Source organism: Scardinius erythrophthalmus, assembly GCF_964197995.2.
Source record: "Scardinius erythrophthalmus genome assembly, chromosome: 15".
Taxonomy (NCBI): domain Eukaryota; kingdom Metazoa; phylum Chordata; class Actinopteri; order Cypriniformes; family Leuciscidae; genus Scardinius; species Scardinius erythrophthalmus.
The window spans coordinates 23,555,389-23,569,558 of NC_138235.1; the positions used below are offsets into that span (position 1 = coordinate 23,555,389).

Genomic DNA, 14,170 nt, shown 5'->3' on the forward strand with positions numbered 1-14,170 from the left:
ACAAAAAAAATGCATCACATTGTTGACCCACATAAAAGATTTCTACATCCACAATACTAAAATGTACAATACATAATGATGAAGTGTGAACATGTGAACTTGTGAAGGGCTATCGGTACCTGCAATGGAGCTTGATGCTGGGCGGGCGTGCAGGGCGATGTCAGGCTGAGAGGAATTGTGGGCCTGCTGCAGCTTGGGGAGGGACATTAAATGTTGCCCAACATCTGTAGGTGGAGAGGCCACCAGCAGGGTCTGCTGAGAGGGAACAGTGGTGGGCGGCAAATGCGAAGGTCTAATCTTTTCTGCCATCAGTTGCTCTTTGATCTTGTCGATAAGAACCAGGTTATCCAACTGTAAAAAGTCATCAGGTAAGTTTGACAGGGGACATCAAGAGACATGAGACACTAAACCATCCGAACAAAACATAGGGGGGAACTTTTATCTAGGTTTCGGTGCATGGTTTGGCAAACCACATTGCTTTGTACAGATTTGCAAAAATGCCTATTGCCATGCTTTCTTACATTCAAATGCCACATTTTCGCTCTATAATGAAAGTTACAGTATGACTAACAGTCCAAGTAACCACTCTATACTTAAAAAACGCAATACTCACTTGACCAGGCATGGATGGAGGTGGTGGCCAGAAATATGGATTATTGAATCGAGGCTCTGCCATCCTTCTAATAAAACAGAGTGAGGGTCAAATCACAGGTTAAAATCACACAAGCTTTTAGAAACATATTTCTCAACTAAATCTCAGTGTTAATAAGACAAATTGAGTCTAGTTAGGAATTAAGTCAATTTCTTACCAATGAGATGTAAATAAATCACGTTTATTTTAGTTTTGCTTTTTAGTAATTTAATTAAAAACAATACTCTATAATATAAAGTACATTAAAAATTATAAACCCAAAACCACTTTACTTAAGGTTTTTATTGTTTTCAGTCAGATGATTTATTGAATTTATTTCAACTGTATGCGATGTGCTTGCTTCAGTTGTTCACAAATTGACGAAAATAACAATTCTGTCCTCATTGTCATGTCATTCAAATCTTGCATGTCTTTCTTATTTTTAAATGTATGTTTTCCTTATAATGAAAGTGAATGGTGACTGAGGCTGTCATTCTGCCTTTTGTGTTCCGCAGATAAGAGTCAGTTATAGTGGTTTGGAACGGAATGAGGGTGAGTACATTATGACATAAGCTCTGTTTTGGTGTTAACTCTTCCTGTAATGCTTTGCCAAAAAGTTTCCTGTATATAAATTCACACTGTAATTACTTGAGAGTTGTTACTACTGTAAAACCAAAATGAATTGATTTGGGATTTTCTAACGTGAGAAGCTTTCTTGTCATTAATTTTTTTTTTTTTTTTTAAGTTAATAGCCAAGTAACAATAACTGTAGTAACAGATATTTTGTTAGAAACTATTGTTAATAGTGTCAGAAATTAACTTTTTTCTTAAGGGGCAATTTCAATAACCCTCAAGAATCGTAACACTCAATCTAAACAATTAACGTTACCTATAAAGTGAAATAAAAACATTTGCTACACATTCGACGACAATTTAAAATATCAGGGTTTTTTTTTTTTTTTTTTTTTTACCCATTTCTGACCTTGATGGTTAACATAGTGTTTTTATTTTTATTTGATAACAAATTATTTGAGTCATCGTCAGCTCAAATGAAGTGTCAAGAATTGTAATATTTGACACGTGACTCATAACCTGACTCGAGTTCAAATTAGTAAACATCCTGCTAAACATCTGAATTTTAGGTTTGAAAGCATAATCAAAAGTATTTAAAACAAGTGACAGAATTCAACAGATCAGTATAAAGTAGAAAACAAATTCCTCTTTAGAGGAAAACCACAGTCACAAAACTTTTGTGATTTGATTGCCCATACAGCAGCTGCACAACATGGTTATCTCGGTATCTACTGATCACTAAGAGCCTCGGACTAATTCCTGCACAATTTCACCAAAAACATTTCAGACAAAAGAAAAAAAACAAAAATGGCAGCCTGTTATATTTTCATAAGGACGCCATATTCTGCAGAGCCTAAAAATTCACACTCAAGTCGGGCCATTTTTTTTCAGGGAGGAACCGCTCGAGATGTTTGTGGTTATAAGTGTGTGTGTGTGTGTGTGTGTGTGTGTGTGTGTGTGTGTTTGTTTACGAAGAATAGCACCTTTGAATTGCCCGGCCCCCTTGAAAAAAAACTGACACTTCCGACGATCATGCCGTGCAAAAATGTCTTACAATTGGCGAAACGCTGCGCGCGGCTGTGTCATTTTTTACAACATCTGCCGCCCCGATCGCTTTATAACAGCGCTATAGCGAATGCACATTTAAAACATAAGTACATGCATGTACAATGCATTTAGCTAATGCAATTTAGAATGTTATATTCCGCTTTGTGCAACCTGTGGTAGATCAAAGGCGATAAATCGCTCCCGTCGAACACTTATCTCTCGTACAATGCAGTAATGTGCACGATTGCTCAGTGTGGGCAAAAAGAAAAAGACGATATGAGTGCACAAACCTTTTATATCGATCAGTCAGAGTGTTTTTTTTTTTCTCGCAGGAGAGGCTTTAATAAAGCAGTGAAGAGGCTGGATGTTCTCTATGCGCCTCCAGACAGCACAGCTTCCGGGTCAGTCTGTTCACTTCTGGGTGCTGTACACCAAAATCGCTCATTTTAGCTGGTCGCCTTCATCTGAGGCTTGTTTTGCTTCCTACTGATCATTGTTTTTAGGCTAAAGCAGTTGGTCAGGCATCTCTATCTGTTTTAGCCCTGCGCAGCTGCTTCTATTTTTGAAAGAAGGGAGGCATTTAAGACACAGAATTGAGACTTTCCCATGCAAAATTGACTATAGTAACCAGATTTCCTATACTTAGGTCTATAGTTCCATATATAAAATAATATTTTTAACTTAAAGACATTTTAATTAGCAAGTTAACCCATTTTGGTTTTATATGTTGTAGTAGTCTGGTAAATTTAAAGGTGCAGTAAGCGTTTTCTGAGAACTGTTGAAATAGAGTGGTGCAGGTATGACATCACTTTTTTTGGGCCAAAACGCTGAAACGAGTTAGCATTTTAGCACTTTCGATTCCATCGCCCCAAAGTCAATGTTTTTTATTTTTTATTTTGATTAAATGACATATAAAGTCTGTGTCGAAACAAGCTCAAGACACTTTCAAGTTTTATTCTATGACATAAAATACATCAGTATTACCCCACTTGTGATTTTTTTTAAGCTGTTATGTGTCTTGAAAAAGACAGTTGCTGACAATTGGCTAAATGCTGATATATTCAGTAAAAAAAAAAAAAAATCTCCATTTGATTGCATGGTGACTGAAGTTTTTACAAGCCCTACTACAAAACACAGAAAGACCATCAAATGAAATGTATTCTCATTGACATTCAGTCATGCCTACAGGCATTTGTGTGTTGGTGTGTTGGTGGTTGTTCAGTACAGTAATAATCTGCACATCACAAGTTCAAACCCACAAGTGGTGATTCATAATCTTCAAAGTTATAGTATTCCCTTTTATCACACCGGTAACCTGAAGTTGTTACCTTAATTATTTCTACCTTAAAGGGATACTCCACCGTTTTTTCATATTAAACTATGTTATTCCCTTAACTTAGACGAGTTGATACATACCTTTCTCGTCTCAGTGCGTGCACTCAATCGCTCTGGCGCGTGGCGACACTTTGATAGCACTTAGCTTAGCCTAGTTCATTCATTAGGAACCAAACAGAGATGAAGCTAGAAGCGACCAAACACCTCCACGTTTTCCCTATTTAAATACAGTTACACGAGTAGTTACACGACCAAGTATGGTGACAGTAGTCACTCCTGAAAAATCCTCTCCCTCTCACTTCTGTCATTAGAATCAACTTGACTTTTTACTGCGCAGAGTCGAAGTGCTCCCAAGTGCTATTCCGCCATACATTATAGTTATCCTTTTTACCCGCTTAAAAAAGTGCCACGTTTTATTTTGTGTCACCAAACTTGGTCGTGTAACTACTCGTGTAACTGTATTTAAACTTGAACACTTAGCTTAGCCTAGTTAACTGGGCTAAGCTAAGTGCTATCAAAGTGTCGCCGCGCGTCAGAGCGATTGAGTGCACGCACTGAGACGAGAGAGGTATGTATCAACTCGTTAAGGGGATACATAACTTAGTTAACTTAGTTAAGGGGATAACATAGTTTAATATGAAAAAACGGTGGAGTATCCCTTTAAATTTAGTTTTATCAGTGTAAACTAATGTATTAAGGTTGAATATTTAGACTTAGTAAAATCTTCTGCAATGTTTACAACATTTAGTTCCAGGTCTCGAATCTGATTGGCTGAACGGCGTTCACTCAGCACTCGGACTCTTCACCAATTGTATCACTCCGCTTGTGGCGTTAGAGAGGTGGTGAGGTTTTTCTCTGCAGTTTATTCGAATTTTACACCCAGTAGGTGGCAACAAGTGAATTGTCTTTGTGGGTGAGTCATTGAATCATACATTCAACAGATTTGTATCAAAAGATTATATAAATGTATACTTTAAATGTTATTACATGAAGCACATTTTCTGGCCTAAAGCAGACACCAAGCTACAGCCAGCTAGACCAAGAAGCAATTAGCCCACAACATGTTTACGTACTAAGAGATACAAGAGAACCAATTTGTCTTCTTTGCTTAGCTACAGACATTTAACCCTATTGAGAGTATCCCCTTGAAGTGAAAACACAGAACAAACTAGCATAGTTTTACTATATCAAATTGAAATTCTATTCAAACTTGGGACCCCACCATTCAAACTATAATTTGGTAATTCTTAATTTCATAAATTTTTATTATGTTATGGAATGTGATATAGCTTATGATAAAATTAATGAATGCATGGAATAAGTTTATTAACCAAACGATCTGATATTCAACTATACCACGCGCTGAGGTTATTGGTCTGACGTGTTTTCCTGTTTCTCGTCTGTCACACTCTCTTAGATCATGTACAGAAAGCTTTCTTGGTTGGTTACTCACTTTCCTGCCTGCACAGATACCCTGTCAGAGTGAGGCAGATGGTGGATGTCAAAAATGCTGACATGAAGCAGAGTTGGAATATTTCATGTTTTCATCAATTTGTTAGTCTATGAATTCAAATCATACTATTACTCGTCATTCATGACTCTTTAGCTGAAACTGAACATCTCATCATGACTGTGTTAACACTGGGTTTTAATTTGGTAAGTCCTGATTTTTTGCCTGCATTGCTTTTCCTTAGACATTTTGTGCTATAATGTGCTTTTGGCTAACTTCGAAGAGATCTTTCTGTCTGTATTTAGTTTTGTCATCCCGTATTCACCCTCAAGTTGTTCCAGACCTGTATTAGTTTCTTTCTTCTGTTGAACACAAAAGAGGATATTTTAAAGAATGTTGATGATGAAACAGTGGACGGTAGCCACTGACGTCCATAGTAGGAAACAAATTAAATGGAAGTCAGTGGCTACCATCAGCTGTTTCATCATCAACATTCTTTAAAATATCTTCTTTTGTGTTCAACAGAAGAAAGAAACTCATACAGGTTTGGAACAACATGAGGGTGAACTAAGGATGTGTTTATGTCAAGAGATTAATAATGTAATTACTGAAAAGCATGACATTAATTACAATTAATCTCAACAATGTCTCGACTGTTCTAAAATTTGCTAAAATACCGAAGCAAGTCAGATATTACAGTGTAAACTCAATTATTTCTCATCAAATTCATGCTACTCACATTAATCTGACAGCTCTGTTCTCTTAGTGTATATCAACAGTTGTCTTTTATTTCGGGAAAAAAACATGTTGATACTTCAATGTATATAGTGTTGTCTTTATCACACTTAAAATATTTCTCACAAAAAAGTATCTTTTTATATATGAAAATTTACAACTATTTGAAACCCCCTGATTTAATACATATATTCAGATATATGATGTCGGGTAGATATGATTTTCAGATGCTGGGTATTCAAATATGATGGTATTTCAAATGTTCAGAAGACATTAACAGGTTGTTAAACTGCATGTTTTTTTTTATTATTTTATTTTATTTGATTGCAGTTAATTGTCTTTATTTCAGGTATTTATACTATTTATTGCCTCCCAATGCCAAAGTACAACAGTACAACCCATGGCAAATGGACGTTGTTCAGCAGGTAAACAGAAGAGCCTCGCACTGGTAAAAATAAATGTAATAGTAAAACCCACAGTGAAACTGCAATAAGTATTTTATCGTATTATTTTGCAGGATTTTACAAAAACGAAAATGTCTGTGTAAAATGTGAGGACGATCAATTCATGGACGGCATAAATCAGATGACACATTGCCGTAGTTGTCACCGTTGTGATAGTGATGGTAAGTGAAATATTAGAATACACTCTTTGTTATTTATGTAATTGTACCAGGATGACCTTTAAATCTTGATATACTGTAAGCCTCTGACAATCATGGTTTTACAGCTAATGAAGTAGAGATTACCTCCTGCACATCAACACAGAACCGAGTCTGCGATTGTAAACCTGGGTATTACAAATCATCTGGTTTTTGTAAACCCTGTCATAATTGCCCAAACTGCAGTAAATGTAAGTAAGGGAAGTTTATAAACTATTGACCAAGGGACACATGATGCTTTCTATTGTAATTAAAAAAATGCTAAACATCTTGCGGCCAGGAAACTATGACTGAATATTTTTTTTCCCCTTTTATCTGTCACTCAGGTTCGAACTGTACAGAGAAATGTAACCGTCGAACGACTACTACGACAACGACTGCTACGACTACGACTACAACCACAGCAGCAGTACATTGTGGGAATGGCTATTTTCTGGATGGTGGACGATGCCAAAGCTGTGTAGAGTATGTGGCTGAATATTCACATTACTCTATTTATGGATAATAAGGATTTCTGAAAGTTTTGGTTTGATTATTCTAGGCTTTAGCATGTAGGTTAATGGGTTGTGGTTTTCCTGTGCATAAGCTTTAACATCAGCATCAGAATTTCCTGCATTTGTGACTCTTTACTAAGGAAATGGAGAGGAGCCAGTATCTGTATTGGTAACTGTCTCAAAATTATTTGTATCTATATCTGTATTCGGATAAATCCGGAAGTGAGTGGGGCTTTAACCGTAAGTTCGTCAAATTATAATGAGTAGGCCGTTTAAAATAAATATAGATTTGCTGTCGCAAGCTTTTCAATTCATATAGTAACTCATTCACTTCACACACTAATTATTACGTAGTGATTTCAGAGGTTTATGCAGCTATAATATCGTGCTATGCTATCCTCTGGCTAACCTGTTATTCGGCAAACACGAGGAGTAACTGTCTGCCGAAGAATCGTTTTAATTATTCGGTATAATTTGTTATTCGGCTTCGGGCACGTCTCTATTGTTTACCCATGATATTAGCAAGAAAAATCGCATTTCAGTTTCCACCTCACCAAAGAATAGAATAAACGGTTTTATTAGCTTGTAAAAATGTTAATGTGGTAACATACATAGGTAGTTATTTTAAAGTTGCGCCTACAGTTTGGAGACATTTGTCATGAAAGTGATTTAAGGCACAGTAAATGTTAATTGTCATATTGCTTAATGTAATTTGTTTCAGGTTTAGCTGCAAGAGCGAGTCGTGTAAATCTTTTTGTGCCAAAGTTGAAACACAAGGTATCACAACATCCTAACATGCACTTAGAAATATTTATACAAACCTTATAAGTGAGAAATACTAATCTTATTTTTTGTGTGTTTAAATAAATTGTCCGTTATCTTAGGAGATCCTCAACTGCTGTTGCTGGTGTCTCTCATCATTGTGGCCTTATTAGGTGGTCTTCTCTGTCTTCTACTCATCCGGTTCTGTAGATGGAAATGGCTTTGCTGCGAGTCCAAAACCTGGCATATTGGCGAACATCCAAACGTTCACATTCAACCAGGTTCATATACGCTCACATGTACTCAATTTGGATGGACATTGGTTTTGTTTCTGTTAATTTTGTGATTTGAGACAGATTTCTTTTTTAAAATAGGAAATACACATTGATTTAGAAGATATGTATGTTGTTATATTCCAGATAATGTATGTAGTGACAAAGATTTGTGTTTGTTTTAGCAGATCAACCTAATGATGTAATCAACATTCCCATAGCAATGGTTTGTATTTTTTATTTTTTTATTTATGCACAATGAAATGTGGAAGGTGGAAATGTTGATCTCTGACATGTTCAAGTGACAGTCATCACCTTGATAATCATTTGTTTGTCTTTAAAGGAAAGATATACCTCAGCCTGCAATGAAACCTCTATCAAAACTTCACCAGTGACCAGCTTCCCACACAGCGTCTTCAGTGGAGACTTACATAGCATCATGGCACCCCTGATAGCAAATGGAAACCCAAAATGTAATTATATAAAAAATTCAGATATTTCAAATCTTAATAAAGTGTACTCTAGGTGTACTCTCTGGTTTAAAACGGTTCAAATCTTGTATTGCTTTTCTGATCATTTTGAGTCTTTCAGTCTTATCGTGTAGGCGTATGATAAATATGCTGAGTCTGGAGGCTAGGTGATCACAATCAAAGTCAAAGAACTTCTGAGAACTGTCTAATCAGATAGTAATTTCTAATAACTCGCACACTTTTTAGTTGCTTCCTTGGCGGTGTGGTAGGAGCCTCACAACTGCATGTTGAAAGGGTTAAATACAGTAGATCATTTTCAGTGTAGGTACGAATAAAAAAAGGAGGGATTGTTGTTTTAGTTCTCATTAAACAGCCTTAATATTTTTTCTTTAAAAAAAAAAAAAAAAAAACCTGAATGATACAACTGCATATTAAATTTGCAGTTAAAAGTTCTTATTACACGGCTCTCTGGAATACTTAATTCTGATTGGTATATTGCAGTATTCAACGGTCTGATATTTGCTAAAACACTGTATATCAGTCCACTCATCCGGTGCTACTTTCATGTCTTTTGTATCACACTGTGGACTCGCTCTTTCTCGTTTCATAAAAACGCAACTTGCTTTTCTATGGCTTATTTATTGTACAAAAACAGAGAAGGTACTGGTCATTTTCTGCCAGGGGATTTTCTGTTAAGTTTACGTACATTTCATTTTACCCTAAAACACTACACAATAAAATACAAATTTCAAAAACAGGGATAGCACCTGTGGAAAATTATTATTTTTAAATTAATATTAAGACTCTATTTCATGGACTTTTGTGGATTGTGGTGACAATGACCTGCAGTAGGCCTATATTACTATAATATTGTTGTAGTGTTTGTCTTGTTGCTATACCGATTCTTAGCTTGTAATGGACTATTTGTTTTCAATTATCAAAAGTAATCAAGAGGAGATTTTACCTGACAGCTCTGGGTTTTCTTGACCTTTTACACTTAAAACCATTTTACTCTGTTTAATCCGTCTCCTCTGTATCTAAAGGCCATATCTATATATTTCCCCAGTGATGCAGGTGTTGCAGAAGGAGTCATGGCCAGCACCAGTGCTCTACACCATCATAAGAGAGATTCCCGTGACACGCTGGAAGGAATTTCTGCGACTGCTTTCCGTGTCAGATGATCAGATGGATCGAATCGAACTGGAGGCAGGGCCATCCTATCTAGAAAAGCAGTACATGATGCTACGTCTGTGGAGTCAGAGCAGTGGAGCGAAGCTGGAGAATATCTACTCAACATTACACTACATGAACCTGTCAGGCTGCGCCCAGGAACTGCAAGAGAAGCTAGAGCAACTGCAGGCTAGCATGTAATCTGCCTCATCTTGACTCCCATCTCCTCATGTGTGAGGGCTGCAGTCGAATTTCACAATCATTTACAGCGAACTCTGCAAGGCAGATGCAATGCCTTTGGCATTGGTACAGGAAACGCTCAGTCATGGTTAAAAGATTTTTTTGAAGCATACTGTAAAATAAATACAAATTATAAAGTGCATCAGTGGCTTTGTAACAACTGATTATAATCCTTGTCCTTGGTCACTTGAATCTGCCTTGTGCCACTATACCGTACAAATGTGAATATTTATAGAATAATTAACCGATTCTAACTTTGAATTAAAAAAATGTTTTTACCTGGTTTCACAGACTAAAATGAATGTTTGAGCTGTCTTAACTGAAAGCAATTTGCACTGAAAAATCTTAAAATATGTCAGTGTCATTGTTTTGTCTCAAGATGCACACCAGCAATGTTTTTTTAAGGCACGTTTATAAAACCTACTTAAATGTCTTAACTTAGCTAAGGCCTAATACTGGCTACGTTTAAGCCCTGTCTGTGAAACCAGACTTTTATCATCCACTATCAATTTAAGGACGTACTGTACTGGTTTTCAGGATAAACGTAGGTGCTTACTGTATATGTTTCATGCTAAAGGTTATTATAAGTTCTCAGTCATATTGTACATGGGCTAGTATTACTTCACTCACATTGTCACACCAGTGTATATTTGTAACTTTTCTTAATAAAAACATAATTGATTGATGTGTGGAATATGTATGGTTCAGATCTTGACAGTGGTTATAACATAAAAAGTATGACAGTGAAAGTGTCCTTGCTGTGCAGAAAGAGAAAAGTTCTGACATTATGTTTAGTGAATGTCAGCAAACAGTTGCTGTGGCCTCTGAACGAGGAATTTCCCCCACTGTGGAGGTTCATCTGACAACTGTTTAAACCACATCAAAAGCATTTTTTATTTCATTTTTCCAGGCATGTTTACTACCACAACCTATTTACTAGTTGTCAGTTCAAAGAAATGTATGTTCTCTGAGAAATGTGAAATGTCACCCCTCAAACCCACTTTGGTGATTCCAAATGATTCCATTACTGTGCTTATTAAATAAATGTGAGAATATTTAATTATATTTAGTGTAGGCCTACTGTATGAATTGCCTTGTTTTTCCAAATAGTAATACTATAATAATAATAATTACATACAGTATTTTAATGTAAAATGTATTCTTCCCATGTTAAAATTAAACACATTTTATTGTTCAAAAGGTTCTGTAAAGGTTCTGTCAAAGTTATGAACAAACATTCCTGCAGTAACATCACATAGTGAATGCAGTCAAACTGATTCAAACCGGTAAGTTACTCGTCGTCTCTTTAAGCAAATCAGTAAAATATTTTTTTGTTTTGTTCGTGACTCAGACTACAATTGCTCTGCATGTTTGTTTTTCTGAGCAGGCCGATATGAAAGCTTAATTGTAATACTTGTTATTTTCCATTATTTTGTGATACACAGCCCTGTTAGCCTTTTAGTAATATTTCTACTTTCAAGTACTTTGGATGTGTGTCATGATCTGCATACTGACATAACGACACTCGGTTACTAACGTAACCTCGGTTCTCTCTAGAGAGGGAACGAGTGTTGCGTAAGTTTAGCTTACGCTACGGGAAAACTCATTTTCTCGAGAATACTGAAGCAAAAATTATCCTTTTAATTTTTAGAATGTAAAACGCATTTGCTGCAGCAGGCAGACATAGGCGAGACAGCTCGCGCGCCTATTGGCTGCTCTGCGGCAACTGCTGCAACCTATCAGTGCGTCTTGGCATGACTCCAGCGCCAATGGGAAGCCTTCCCGCGCTGACGTCATAGCCCGCCAGAACAGGGTGTGGCTTCGCCTATAAAACCCCAATGCACGGGTTGCACAGGCCACAGGTGATTTCAGTCGACTTGAAGCGAAAACTTAAGTGCTGCACAAGCACGGCAGGCTACGCAACACTCGTTCCCTCTCTAGAGAGAACCGAGGTTACGTTAGTAACCGAGTGTCGTTCTCTTACGAGAGTACTCTCGTGTTGCGTAAGTTTAGCTTACGCTACGGGAAACCTATGTAAAACGCCGTGCGTGCTGAAAATCAAACACTTATGTCCCAAGGGCAGTGCCCGGGGCTCATGTAAAGTGAAGCAATCACAGCGGCATAACAGGGCGGGACGACTCGGTGTTATGAGATAGGTGCATTAGCGCGTATACATACAGATAAGGCAGTATGACCACCCTTAGCTGCATAGGCCACAGGACTTGCAGTATATCAACAGTCTAGTCAAAACGTGTTGAGTAGACAGCGTCAATATAGCATTATCAGACTGAGAGCAGTCTGGCCTGTAATAGGGGGACTTCTAGGTTATAAAACCTAACAAATGTAGACAGCGAGGCCCAGCCTGCTGCCATACAAATGTCATAGATAGAAACCCCACTTGACCATGACCACGACGAGGCCATGCCCCTAGTCGAGTGGGCCCTCACCCCCAAAGGGCAGTTTAAACCCTTGGATGCATAAGCTGACGCAATAGCGTCCACTATCCATCTGGACAGGGTCTGTTTCGAGATGGCTAGCCCTTTAATGCGGCTACCGAACGAAACGAAAAGCTGCTCCGATTGCCTGAAAGCGGCGGAGCGCTCCACATAAATCCTTAATGCCCTCACCGGGCAGAGAAGGTTAACCCCTGCCTCACTATCAGACATAGGGAGGGCCGAGAGGGAAATAACTTGCGCTCTGAAGGGAGTCGTAAGCACTTTAGGGACGTAACCGTGTCTTGGTTTGAGGATGACCTTAGAGTTATTAGGCCCAAATTCCAAGCACGTAGCGCTTACTGAAAGCGCGTGCAGGTCGCCCACCCGCCCACTGAGGCTAGCGCCAACAGAAAAGCGGTTTTAAACGATAGGTATTTTAGCCCTACCGTGTGCAGAGGTTCAAACGGTTCGCCCTTCATGGCCTCGAGGACCGTAGAAAGGTCCCAAACCGGAACCGATGGTGGCCGAGGAGGATTCATCCTCCTAGCACCCCTTAGGAAACGAATTATGAGGTCGTTCTTTCCTAACGACTGGCCGCTTGCAGGGTTTGTGAACGCTGCTATAGCCGCCACATACACTTTGAGCGTGGAAGGGGTTCTCCCGTTGTCCAACACCTCTTGTAGGAAAGAAAGAACCACCGTTACCTCTGCTTTTAGCGGGTTTAAATCATGAGCTGAGCACCACTCAGCAAACACTGACCATTTAGACTTGTAAAGCCGTCTAGTAGACGGAGCTCTTGTCTCTGTGATCGTGTTCAGCACTCCCTCTGGGAGGTGCAGTGGTGGTAGTTGATCGCCCACACATGCAGAGCCCACAGCTCGGGATATGGATGCCACACCGTTCCCTGGGCCTGAGACAACAGGTCTTTCCTCAGCGGAATCAGCCATGGAGCCGCGCTCTCTAGTTCTACCAGTTCTGGGAACCAGACTTGATTTTCCCATAGCGGAGCTATGAGAAGTATCGAGCATTTGCTCTCCCTGAGTCGTTTGATTACCTGTGGTAACAGAGCGACCGGGGGAAAAGCATATAGCGGGCGTCTGGGCCAGGTTTGGGCCAGCGCGTCCATCTCTTTCGAGAAGAACATTGGGCAGTGAGCGTTGGCTTGCGACGCGAACAGGTCTACCTCTGCTCTGCCGAAAACGTCCCAGATATTTTGCACTGCGAGGGGGTGCAGGGACCACTCTCCTGGGGAGAGCTTTGCCCTGGATAACATATCTGGGCCCACATTCAGGACGCCCGGCACGTGCGCCGCTCTCAGCGAGCGCAGATTGTGCTGGCTCCATATGAGGAGGCGCTTTGCTATTGAAAAGAGGCTCCGGGATTTGAGGCCACCCTGGCGATTTATGTAGGACACCACTGACGTGTTGTCTGTTCTGACTAGAACGTGGTGGTTCCTCAGTGCAGGGAGGAAGAACTGAAGGGCATTCTCGACCGCTTTCATCTCCAGACAGTTTATGTGGAGACGCTTCTCTGTGTCTGACCACAGGCCCATAGAAGGTCTCCCTTCGTATAGGGTGCCCCAACCCGTGTTGGATGCGTCTTTCGAGACCACTTTGATTCGTGAAGCGATGCCCAGGTTCATGCCTGACTGGTACCAGCCGGGTCTCGTCCACGGTTTCAGGGCGGAAACGCATGTCTGATTCACCGTGAGACGGAGCAGACCTGAGGTCCATGCTCGCGCTGGTACTCGCCGTCTCAACCATAGTTGAAAAGGGTGCATATTCATCAAACCCAACTGTAGTACTGACGAGGCTGAGGCCATGAGACCCATCATCCTCTGGAACACTCTGAGGGGGAGATTTTTCCCCACAGTGAATGTCGCTGCCAGGCGCTGT

General features: G+C 39.4%; 2 protein-coding genes across 6 annotated transcripts in view; one reads left to right on the forward strand and one right to left on the reverse strand.

Moving 5' to 3' along the window:
* znf362b (zinc finger protein 362b) overlaps positions 1-2,670 on the reverse strand; it is an 8,342-nt gene extending 5,672 nt beyond the window's left edge. The window contains exons 1-3 of one of the 2 annotated variants that reach the window (XM_081387344.1): positions 2,542-2,670; positions 614-680; positions 120-351 (exon numbers count right to left, since the gene is read on the reverse strand). In XM_081387344.1, coding sequence (XP_081243470.1) covers positions 120-351; positions 614-676 — 295 coding nt within the window. In that variant the 5' untranslated portion in view covers positions 677-680; positions 2,542-2,670. The remainder of the gene's footprint in view (positions 1-119; positions 352-613; positions 681-2,541) is intronic. The other variant, XM_081387343.1, reaches the window with a different exon arrangement.
* Positions 1,097-10,532, forward strand: LOC308703646 (tumor necrosis factor receptor superfamily member 1A). Of its 4 annotated transcripts, XM_081387347.1 has the most exons (13): positions 1,097-1,183; positions 2,584-2,652; positions 4,335-4,499; positions 5,004-5,242; positions 6,121-6,196; positions 6,289-6,396; positions 6,501-6,623; positions 6,759-6,897; positions 7,648-7,703; positions 7,811-7,969; positions 8,146-8,186; positions 8,304-8,433; positions 9,497-10,532. In XM_081387347.1, exons 4-13 carry the CDS (start codon positions 5,213-5,215, stop codon positions 9,799-9,801), a joined length of 1,167 nt encoding a protein of 388 aa, XP_081243473.1. In that variant the 5' UTR covers positions 1,097-1,183; positions 2,584-2,652; positions 4,335-4,499; positions 5,004-5,212; the 3' UTR covers positions 9,802-10,532. The 4 variants fall into 4 exon arrangements, with proteins under 4 accessions (XP_081243473.1, XP_081243471.1, XP_081243472.1 ...); XM_081387345.1 differs by having other exon boundaries at positions 4,335-5,242; XM_081387346.1 differs by lacking the exon at positions 1,097-1,183 and having other exon boundaries at positions 2,224-2,652.
* The last annotated feature ends 3,638 nt before the right edge of the window (positions 10,533-14,170 follow it).